The sequence below is a fragment of the Anolis sagrei genome, chromosome 13 (assembly GCF_037176765.1).
Source record: "Anolis sagrei isolate rAnoSag1 chromosome 13, rAnoSag1.mat, whole genome shotgun sequence".
Classification (NCBI taxonomy): Eukaryota; Metazoa; Chordata; class Lepidosauria; order Squamata; family Dactyloidae; genus Anolis; species Anolis sagrei.
The window spans coordinates 16808078-16820245 of record NC_090033.1 but is presented as its reverse complement, the minus strand read 5'-3'; the positions used below and the strand labels follow the sequence as shown (position 1 = coordinate 16820245).

Genomic DNA, 12168 nt, shown 5'->3' with positions numbered 1-12168 from the left:
TTGACCAAGGACCACTTTGACCAAGGACCACTTTGACCAGGAACCACTTGATCAGGGACCAGTTTGACCAGGGATCATTTTGACCAGGGACCACTTTGACCAAGGACCACTTTGACCAGGGACCACTTTGACCAGGGATCACTTTGACCAAGGACCACTTTGACCAAGGACCACTTTGACCAGGAACCACTTGATCAGGGACCACTTTGACCAGGGATCATTTTGACCAGGGACTACTTTGACCAGGGACCACTGGAACACGGACCACTTTGACCAGGGTCCACTTGAACAGGGATCACCTTGAACAGGGACACTTTGACCAGGGACCTCTTTAACCAGATACCACTTTGACCAGGGACTACTTTGACCAGGGACCATTTTGACCAGGGACCACTTTGGCCACGGACCACTTTGACCAGGGACCACTATGACTAGCGACCAATTGACCAGGGATCTCTTTGACCAGGGACCACTTTGACCAGGAACACTTTGACCAGGGACATTTTGACGAGTGAGCAGTTTGACCAGGGACCACTTTGACCAGGGAACACTTTCATCAGGAAGCACTTCAGCAGTGACCACTTGACCAGGGATCACTTTGACCAGGGACCTTAGACTAGGGACTACTTGAATAGGGACCAATTTGAACAGGGACCACTTGATCAGGGACCACTTTGACCTGGGAGCACTTTGACCAAGGACCATTTTGACCAGGGACCACTATGACTAGGGACCAATTGACCACGGATCTCTTTGACCAGAGACCACTTTGATCAGGAACACTTTGACCAGTGAACAGTTTGATGAGGGACCTCTTAGACCAGGGAACACATTGAGCAGCGACCACTTGACCAGGGATCACTTTCATCACGTAGCACTTCAGCAGTGACCACTTGACCAGGGATCACTTGGACCGGGGCCATTAGACCAGGGACTACTTGAATAGGGACCACTTTGACCAGGGACCACTTGAATGGGGACCATTTGAGCAGGGACCACTTTTACCAGGGGCCACTTGAACATGGAGTACCTTGACCAGGGACCACTGACCAGGTTCCTCTTGACCAGGGACCACTTGTACAGGGACTACTTTGACCAGGGACCACTTGATCTGGGACCATTCTGACCAAGGACCATTTGGCCAGGGACACTTGACCAGGGATCACTTTGACCAGGGACCACTTTGACCAGGGATCACTTTGACTAGGGACCACTGTGACTAAGGATGACTTTGACCAGGGATCACTTTGACCAGGGTCCAATTGACCAGGGACCACTTTGACCAGGGACTGCTTTGACCAGGGATCGCTTTGACCAGGGATCACTCTGACCAGGGACCACTTTGACCAGGGACCACTTTGACCAGGGACCACTTTGAGCAGGGACCACTTTGATGAGGGATCTCTTAGACCAGGGACCACTTGACCAGGGACCACTTTGACCAGGGATCACTCTGACCAGGGACCTCTTTGACTAGGGACCACTGTGACCAAGGATAACTTTGATTAGGGACCACTTTGAGCAGGGACCACTTGACTGGGGACCACTTTGACCAGGGACCACTTGACCAGGAACTACTGTCACCAAGGAACACTTTGACCAGGGACCACACTTTGACCAGAGATCACTTTGACTAGGGACCACTCTGACCAGGGACCTCTTTGACCAGGGACCACTCTGACCAGGGTTATTTGGATAGACCACATCAGCTCTAGCTCCTGAGCTGATGTGGTCTATCCAGTAGTCACGATCAGCTCGACCTCAGTAATCGAGCTACTACTAGGTGGTAGTAGTAATCTTTCGTGGTTAGTCAGCCTCTCCCCTTCCGACATCCCAGTTGCCTCGGCTCTATAAGAGGATTTCGCGAGACTAGTCACTCTCGTCGTCACGTCATTTCGAGGCAACTGTGTAGTAATGGTTAGATCGCGGATCGTATTTTCACTTGGGGTACTCCACTTGGGGTACTCCACGGACCACTGGTTAAATACGAAGGAACCACCAAAAAGCTTTAAATATCGTTTTTCTTTATAAAAAAAGATAAGAGTTCTGGGTCTCCCCAAAAAAAGAGAGAGCGGAAGGGACGGCTCCGGAGTATTCGGAATATTCACCAATGAACGAATCACCCAAGGAGCCGTGCGTTCGAGGGCTTTAAATATAGTTTGTCTTTATCGAAAGAGAGCTTTCCGTGTCCGCCGTGTGCGTGCGTGCGTACGTGCGTGTCACCGGCACGTGTGCATCTCCACCACCCGGTGGCACTGTTTGCACTTGACGAAGCAGCACCAGTGGAACTTGCAGCTGCAGCGCTCCACCAGCTCCACCTCGTCCGTGTGGAAACCCCTCCCGCAGCACATCAGCTCGCACCCGTCGATGGCCTTGGAGGTCTTGTTGCAGTGGCGCCCCCCCGTGCCCAGGACACCGCTGCGGGCGTCGTGGTCGCAGAAGTCGGGGCTGGAGTCCAGGTAGACCAGGTCCTCGTCCGTGTGTGGCTTGAACTGGGAGTTCTTGGGCACCAGCACTTTGGCCGACGACGACGACGACGAGGAGCCACCCCTCCGCTGCTGCTGCTCCACCTCCGTAGCCCCGTCGAACTTCTCCTTCAGGACGTTGCCCACTTTCCGGAAGGGAGGCATGGCTTTCCAGCAGGTCTTCACCTCGCAGGAGCCCGACACGCCGTGACACTTGCACTCCACACGCATGTGGCTGAGGATGGCCTGCATGGAAGAGAGGAGGAAAGAGAGGGTGAGCCTTTCCTGCGTCACGGAATCATAGAATCATAGAATCAAAGAGTTGGAAGAGACCTCATGGGCCATCCAGTCCAACCCCATTCTGCCAAGAAGCAGGAATATTGCATTCAAATCACCCCTGACAGATGGCCACCCAGCCTCCCTTCTGCTAACCCTTTGAGAAGCAAAACAACCACCACCTCCTCTTCCCCCTTCTCCTCATAGAATCCTAGAATCAAAGAGTTGGAAGAGACCTCCTGGGCAATCATCCAGTCCAACCCCATTCTGCCAAGAAGCAGGAATATCGCATTCAAATCACCCCTGACAGATGGCCATCCAGCCTCCCTTCTGCTAACCCTTTGAGAAGCAAAACAACCACCACCTCTTCTTCCCCCTTCTCCTCATAGAATCCTAGAATCAAAGAGTTGGAAGAGACCTCATGGGCCATCCAGTCCAACCCCATTCTGCCAAGAAGCAGGAATATTGCATTCAAATCACCCCTGACAGATGGCCATCCAGCCTCCCTTCTGCTAACCCTTTGAGAAGCAAAACAACCACCACCTCCTCTTCCCCCTCCTCCTCATAGAATCCTAGAATCAAAGAGTTGGAAGAGACCTCCTGGGCCATCCAGTCCAACCCCATTCTGCCAAGAAGCAGGAATATTGCATTCAAATCACCCCTGACAGATGGCCATCCAGCCTCTGCTTAAAAGCTTCCAAAGAAGGAGCCTCCACCACACTCCGGGGCAGAGAGTTCCACTGCTGAACGGCTCTCACAGTCAGGAAGTTCCTCCTCATGTTCAGATGGAATCTCCTCTCTTGTAGTTTGAAGCCATTGTTCCCTTGCGTCCTAGTCTCCAAGGAAGCAGAAAACAAGCTTGCTCCCTCCTCCTCCCTGTGGCTTCCTCTCACATATTTATACATGGCTATCATATCTTCTCTCAGCCTTCTCTTCTTCAGGCTAAACATGCCCAGTTCCCTAAGCCGCTCCTCATAGGGCTTGTTCTCCAGACCCTTGATCATTTGAGTCGCCCTCCTCTGGACACATTCCAGCTTGTCAATATCTCTCTTGAATTGTGGTGCCCAGAATTGGACACAATATTCCAGATGTGGTCTAACCAAAGCAGAATAGAGCATGGAGAGCATGACTTCCCTAGATCTAGACACTAGGCTCCTCTTGATGCAGGCCAAAATCCCACTGGCTTTTTTTGCCGCCACATCACATTCCTGGCTCATGTTTCACTTGTTGTCCACAAGGACTCCAAGATCTTTTTCACACGTACTGCTAGAGAGATTAGAATCAACCCCTTCCACCCCAAGGCCATCCAGTCCAACCCAGAAGAGATCGAGAGATAGTCGAATTCTGCATTGCGAGTAAACCTTGATCCGTTTCGTGTCCCGGTTTGCGCTCGGGCCCCTGATCCGTTTTTTTTGGGAGTCCCCGAAATTGAGAGGGCAGATATCCGTTTCCGCTAGGGCTGGGCAACCACGGAAAAAATATGTTTCTCAACTCGATTCGTTTTTAGGGGTTTTTTGCGTTTCGATTTTTAAAAGAATTCCGAAATTAGATAGATAAATAGATAGATTGAGAGATAGGAAGATAGATAGAGAGATAGATAGGAAGATAGATAGAGAGATTAGATAGATAGATAAATAGATAGATAGATAGATAGATAGATAGATAGATAGGAAGATAGATAGATTAGATAGATAAATAGATAGAGAGATAGATAGAGAGAGAGATTAGATAGATAGATAGATAGATAGATAGATAGGAAGATAGAGAGATTAGATAGATAGATAGATAGATAGGAAGATAGAGAGATTAGATAGATAGATAGATAGATAGGAAGATAGAGAGATTAGATAGATAGATAGATAGATAGGAAGATAGATAGAGAGATTAGATAGACAAATAGATAGAGAGATTAGAAAGATAGACAGATAGATAGATAGATAGATAGGAAGATAGATAGAGAGATTAGATAGATAAATAAATAGATAGAGAGATTAGAAAGACAGACAGACAGACAGACAGACAGACAGACAGACAGATAGATAGATAGATAGATAGGAAGATAGATAGAGAGATTAGATAGATAGATAAATAGAGAGATTAGATAGATAGATAGATAGATAGATAGGAAGATAGATAGGAAGATAGATAGGAAGATAGATAGAGAGATTAGATAGATAGATAGAGAGATTAGATAGATAGATAGATAGATAGATAGGAAGATATATAGGAAGATAGATAGAGAGATTAGATAGATAGATAGATAGATAGATAGGAAGATAGATAGATTAGATAGATAGATAGATAGATAGATAGATAGATAGATAGATTAGATAGATAGGAAGATAGAGAGAGAGGTTAGATAAATAAATAGGATAGATAGGAAGATAGATAGAGAGATTAGAAAGATATAGATAGATAGATAGATAGATAGATAGATAGATAGATTAGATAGGAAGATAGATAGAGAGATTAGATAGATAGATAAAGAGATTAGATAGATAGATAGATAGATAGATAGATAGGAAGATATATAGGAAGATAGATAGAGAGATTAGATAGATAGATAGATAGATAGATAGATAGATAGATAGATAGATAGGAAGATATATAGGAAGATAGATAGAGAGATTAGATAGATAGATAGCTAGATAGATAGATAGATAGATAGGAAGATAGGAAGATAGAGAGAGAGATTAGGTAGATAGATAAATAGATAGATAGATTGATAGACAGAAAGACAGGAAGATATATATAGAGTTTAGATAAATAGATGGATTGCTAACAGGTTCCAGTATTCTACAGTGTGGCTTTGGGTTTTGATCTTGTTCATGGACATTCACGTTTGCTGATTTTGCTGCGGCTTTTGACTTTGCATTTTTCCTTTATTTTGTAACCATTTTTCTTCAATAAAAAAGGATTTTTTTTTCACAGTCAAGTGTGGTGGATAGTTATCTTAGGGCCTCGTTCCCTGCTCTGGATTGCAACAAGATCGGCCCATAATGGTGGTTTCCCACCCAGGAGGCCCTTCTCCTCTAGAGGAGGCACTTGGCTGCAGGCACAGGCATGTGCGGGTGCTTCTGAGCATGCACACCACACACACTCTCTTACCAAGGACAGTGTGTGTATGGCGTGCAGGCCCAGAAAGCACCTGCCAGTGCCTGCAGCCGAGTGCCTCTTACTCTAAAGCAGGGGAACTCAAACTAAGGCCCGCGGGCTGAATACGGCCCTCCAAGGTCATGTACCTAAGTTTGAAAGGACTTGAAAGCACACAACAACAGCTTGCACACCACACATACACTCTCGCGACCCCTCCGAAATGGCCAAACGACCCCTTGGGGGTCGCGACCCCCAGGTTGAGAACTGCTGCTCTAAAGCAAGGATCATCAAACGAAGGCCCGCGGGCCGAATACGGCCCTCCAAGGTCATGTACCTGGCCCTTGCTCAGGGTCAACCTAAGTTTGAAATGACTTGAAAGCACACAACAACAACAGCTTGCACACCACACACGCACTCTCTTACCAAGGATAGTGTGTGTATGCCGTGCAGGCCCAGAAAGCACCTGCCAGGGCCTGCAGCCGAGTGCCTCTTACTCTAAAGTATAAGGCCCGCGGGCCGAATACGGCCCTCCAAGGTCATGTACTCGGCCCTTGCTCAGGGTCAACCTAAGCTTGAAATGACTTGAAAGCACACAACAACAACAGCTTGCACACCACACACGCACTCTCTTACCAAGGATAGTGTGTGTATGGCGTGCAGGCCCAGAAAGCACCTGCCAGTGCCTACAGCCGAGTGCCTCTTACTCTAAGGCAGGGGAACTCAAACTAAGACCCGCGGGCCGAATACGGCCCTCCAAGGTCATGTACCCGGCCCTTGCTCAGGGTCAACTTAAGTTTGAAAGGACTTGAAAGCACACAACAACAGCAGCTTGCACACCACACATACACTTTCTTACCAAGGACAGTGTGTGTATGGCGTGCAGGCCCAGAAAGCACCTGCCAGTGCCTGCAGCTGAGCACCACTTACTCTAGAGCAGGAGGCACTTGGTTGCATGCCCTGGTCACTCAGATGCTCAGAGCCTGCATACCACACATGCACTCTTACCAAGGAGTGTGTGTGTGTGTGGCATGTAGGGGTGCCCGCACTGGCCAGTGCCTGCAGTTGAACGCCTCTTACTCTAGAGCAAGAGGTGTTTGGCTGTAGGTACTGGAGGTGTAGGCCTGCACACCACACATGTGCTCTCTTTCCAAGGAGAGTGTGTGCGTGTTTGTGGCATGTAGGGTCACCCCTAGTGCCTGCAGCTGAACGCCTCTTACTCTAGAGCAAGAGGTGTTTGGCTGCAGATACTGGAGGTGTAGGCACTTAGGGCCTGCATGCCACACATGTGCTCTCTTTCCAAGGAGTGTGTGTGTGTGTATGGTGTGTAGGGTAGCCCACACCTGCCAGTGCCTGCAGTTGAACGCCTCTTACTCTAGAGCAAGAGGTGTTTGGCTGCAGGTACTGGAGGTGTAGGCACTTAGGGCCTGCACACTACGCACACGTGCTCTCTTTCTAAGGAGAGTGTGTGTGTGTTTGTGGCATGTAGGGTCGCCCACACCTGCCAGTGCCTGCAGCTGAACACCTCTTACTCTAGAGCAAGAGGTGTTCGGCTGCAGGTACTGGAGGTGTAGGCACTTAGGGCCTGCACGCCACACACGTGCTCTCTTTCTAAGGAGAGAGTGTGTGTGTTTGTGGCTTGTAGGGTCACCCACATCTGCCAGTGCTTGCAGCTGAATGCCTCTTACTCTAGAGCAAGAGGTGTTTGGCTGTAGGTACTGGAGGTGTAAGCGTTTAGGGCCTGCATGCCACACATGTGCTCTCTTTCCAAGGAGAGTGTGTGTGTGTATAGTGTGTATGGTCACTCGCACCTGCCAGTGCTTGCAGCTGAACACCTCTTACTCTAGAGCAAGAGGTGTTCAGCTGCAGGTACTGGAGGCGTAGGCACTTAGGGCCTGCACACTACACACACGTGATCTCTTTCCAAGGAGAGTGTGTGCGTGTTTGTGGCATGTAGGGTCGCCCCTAGTGCCTGCAGCTGAACGCCTCTTACTCTAGAGCAAGAGGTGTTCGGCTGCAGGCACTGGAGGTGTAGGCACGTAGGGCCTGCACACCACACACGTGCTCTTTTTCCAAGGAGAGTGTGTGTGTGTGTTTGTGGCATGTAGGGTTGCACCTAATGCCTGCAGCTGAATGCCTCTTACTCTAGAGCAAGAGGTGTTCGGCTGCAGGTACTGGAGGTGTAGGCACTTAGGGCCTGCACACTACACCCACGTGATCTCTTTCTAAGGAGTGTGTGTGTGTGTTTGCGGCTTGTAGACTCGCCCACACCTGCCAGTGCTTGCAGCTGAACTCCTTACTCTAGAGCAAGAGGTGTTCGACTGGAGGTACTGGAGGTGCAGGCGTTTAGGGTCTGCATGCCACACACGTGCTCTCTTTCCAAGGAGTGTGTGCATGTGTGTGTGGTGTGTATGGTCACCTGCACATGCCAGTGCTTGCAGCTGAAGGCCTCTTACTCTAGAGCAAGAGGTGTTCGGCTGCAGGTACTGGAGGTGTAGGCACTTAGGGCCTGCACACTACACACACGTGATCTCTTTCTAAGGAGAGTGTGTGTGTGTTTGTGGCTTGTAGGGTCGCCCGCACCTGCCAGTGCTTGTAGCTGAATGCCTCTTACTCTAGAGCAAGAGGTCTTCGGCTGCAGGTACTGGAGGTGCAGGCGCTTAGGGCCTGCACACCACACACATGCTCTCTTTCCAAGGAATGTGTGTGTTTGTGGCGTGTAGGTTCGTCCGCACCTGCCAGTGCCTGCAGCTGAACACCTCTTACTCTAGAATAAGAGGCGCTCAGCTGCAGGCACTGCACACCCACACGCACTCTATTTCCAAGGTGTGTGTGTGTGTGTGATGTGTAGGACCAAGTCTGATAGATAGACAACAAGATAGATAGCAAGATAGATAGATAGATAGATAAATAGATTCAGATATATTACTAGTCGGACTAGACCGCAAGGGCCATCCAGTCCATCCAGTTGTTGTTGTTGTTGTTGTTGTTGTTGTTGTTGTTGTTGTGTGCTTTCAAGTCATTTCAGACTTAGGTTGACCCTGAGCAAGGGCCAGGTAAATGACTTTGGAGGGCCCGCGGGCCATAGTTTGAGGACCCCTCGTCTTGATAGACAGCAAGATGGAAAGAAAGCTAGATAGATAGATAGTAGAGATGATGGATGGATAGCTGGATGGACGGATAGATAGATAGATAGATAGATTCCAAAATGTTCTCCTGACATGGTAAACTTGTGTACCAAGGTAGACGGCCCTCCTAGATTGAAGGTGGTGCTGTTGAATGCCAGGTCTGTCAATGGAAAAACATCAACTATTCGGGATTTAATCTCCGATGAAAAGGCAGACCTGGCGTGCATTACAGAGACCTGGCTGGACGAGGCTGGAGGGGTCAACCTTACCCAGCTTTGCCCGCCAGGCTACTCTGTGCAGCACCAGCCGAGATCAGGAGGGCGGGGAGGCGGTGTTGCAGTAGTCTATAAAGATGCCATCTCCTTGGTCAGGTGCCCTACCCTACAATCAACCTTGTTTGAATGTGTCCACCTGAGGCTAGGAGACCGGGACAGAATAGGGCTTCTGTAGGTGTACCGACCACCCCGCGGCACCTCTGATGCCCTACCTGAGCTAGCAGGGTTGGTCTCGGGCCTGGCATTGGAGTCCCAGCGGCTTATAGTGCTGGGGGACTTCAATGTCCATGCAGAGACCACTCTTTCAGGAGCGGCTCAGGACTTCATGGCTACCATGGCAAACATGGGGCTGTCCCAACGAATATCTGGCCCTACCCACTGTGCTGGACACACACTTGACTTGGTTTTCTGTCAGGGTTGGGAAGACAGTGGCGGTGTGGAGGAGTTGTCTATCACCCCTTTGCCATGGACTGACCACCACCTGATCAGGTTTAGACTGGCTGCAACTCCTAACCTTCGCAGGGGTGGTGGACCCATTAGGATGGTCCGCCCCAGGAGGCTTATGGATCCTGATGGACTCCTGACGGCTCTTGGGGAGATTCCCGCTACCTTGGTAGGTGATTCTGTCGATGCTCTGGTCGCTCACTGGAATAGTGAGCTGACTAGGGCAATAGACACGATCGCTCCGGAGCGCCCCCTCCTAAGCAACCGAGCTAAACCATCTCCTTGGTTCACTGAGGAGTTGGCGGCAAGGAAGCGAATGAAGAGGTGGCTAGAGAGCGTGTGGCGGAAAAAGCCTAACGAGTCAAACCGAACACGCCTATGCCTTTATTTAAGGGCATATGGCGCGGCAATAGAGGCTGCTCAAAAGTCCTTCTATTCAGCCAATATTGCGTCCGCAAAGAACCGTCCGGCAGAGCTGTTTCGAGTAGTCAGAGGGCTGTTGAACCCCACCTCGAGTGGGTCCCCTGACAACTCGGCAGTGCGCTGTGAAGCATTTGCTCAGTACTTTGCGGACAAAGTCGCTTTGATCCGTTCGGGCTTTGACGCTATATTAACGGCAGTCTCTGAGGATGTAACACGAGCACCTGCTTGTCCAATTTTGATGGATTCGTTTCAATCTGTTCAACTCGAGGATGTCGACAGGATTCTTGGGGAGGCGAGGCCAACCACATGCATCCTAGACCCCTGCCCATCCTGGCTGGTAAAGGAAGCCAGAGGGGGTTTGGCAGAGTGGGTAAAGGTGGTGGTTAATGCCTCCCTTCGGGAAGGCATCATTCCAGCCAGCTTAAAACAAGCTGTTATAAAACCGCTGTTGAAAAAACCATCACTGGACCCCACTCAATTCGTCAACTATCGGCCAGTATCCAATCTCCCCTTTTTGGGCAAAGTCCTGGAACGTGTGGTGGCCTCGCAACTCCAGGAGTTCCTGGTAGACACGGAGTATCTAGATCCTGCGCAGTCTGGTTTTAGGCCGGGGCATGGTACGGAGACAGCCTTGGTCGCCTTAGTGGATGATCTGCGCAGGGAACTGGACAGGGGGAGTGTGTCCCTGTTGGTTCTGCTGGACCTCTCTTCGGCCTTCGATACCGTCGATCACGGTATCCTTCTGGGACGTCTCGCGGGAATGGGTCTTGGAGGTACTGCTCTGCAGTGGCTCCAGTCCTTTCTCGAGGGGCGCTCCCAGATGGTGTCATTAGGGGACACCTGCTCGACTCCGCGGCCATTGTACTGTGGGGTCCCGCAGGGTTCTGTACTGTCCCCTATGTTGTTTAACATATACATGAAGCCGTTGGGAGAGATCATCCGGAGTTTCGGGGTACGGTGTCATCTGTACGCAGATGATGTCCAACTCTGTCACTCCTTCCCACCTGCTACTAAGGAGGCTGTTGAAGTCCTGAACCGGTGCTTGGCCGCTGTAACGGACTGGATGAGGGACAACAGATTGAAACTAAATCCAGACAAGACAGAGGTACTCCTGGTCAGTCGAAAGGCCGAACAGGGTATAGGGTTACAGCCTGTGCTGGACGGGGTTACACTCCCCCTGAAGGCGCAGGTTCGCAGCTTGGGAGTGACCCTGGACTCATCGCTGAGCCTGGAACCCCAGGTCTCGGCGGTGGTCAGGGGAGCTTTTGCACAATTAAAACTTGTGCGCCAGCTGCGCCCGTACCTTGGGAAGTCTGACTTGGCCACGGTAGTCCACGCTCTGGTTACATCCCGTTTAGACTACTGCAACGCTCTCTACGTGGGGTTGCCTCTGAAGACTGCCCGGAAGCTTCAATCAGTCCAACGCGCGGCAGCCAGATTGCTAACAGGAGCAGGGTACAGAGATCATACGACCCCTCTGCTACGCCAGCTCCACTGGCTGCCTATCAGCTTCCGGGCACAATTCAAAGTGCTGGTGTTGACCTATAAAGCCCTAAACGGCGCCGGCCCAGTTTACCTGTCCGAACGGATTCTCCCCTACGAACCATCAAGGCTACTAAGATCTTCTGGGGGGGCCCTGCTCTCGGTCCCACCACCTTCACAATCGAGGTTGGTGGGGACGAGGGACAGGGCCTTCTCTGTGGTGGCTCCCCGGCTTTGGAACTCCCTCCCACCAGAGGTTAGATCTGCCCCCTCCCTCCTGACATTCAGGAAATCCCTAAAAACATGGCTCTGGAGGGTGGCATTCGAAGACTGAACCTAGAACCTTCCCTGTGATGACCATGATGAACTGTGACTATGAATTTGTTTTTGACTACGACTGGAGTGACGATTTGGCATATTGTAATGATGTAATGATGATGTTTTTATTGTACTAAGTTGTACTATTTTAATATGTATTGATCTGTAATTGTTGTTTTATATGATTGTATTTGTTATGCTCTGTAAACCGACCTGAGTCCCTCATCGAGGTGGAGAAGGCCGGTATATAAATCTTCTAAATAA

General features: G+C 50.1%; 1 protein-coding gene across 1 annotated transcript in view; it reads right to left on the bottom strand.

The window, feature by feature from the left end:
- Nucleotides 1-2007: 2007 nt before the first annotated feature.
- Nucleotides 2008-12168, bottom strand: part of WNT4 (Wnt family member 4) — a 72380-nt gene continuing 62219 nt past the window's right edge. Inside the window, exon 5 of the mRNA XM_067472837.1 lies at nt 2008-2711. Within this exon, the coding sequence (XP_067328938.1) occupies nt 2220-2711 (492 nt within the window). The 3' untranslated portion in view covers nt 2008-2219. The remainder of the gene's footprint in view (nt 2712-12168) is intronic.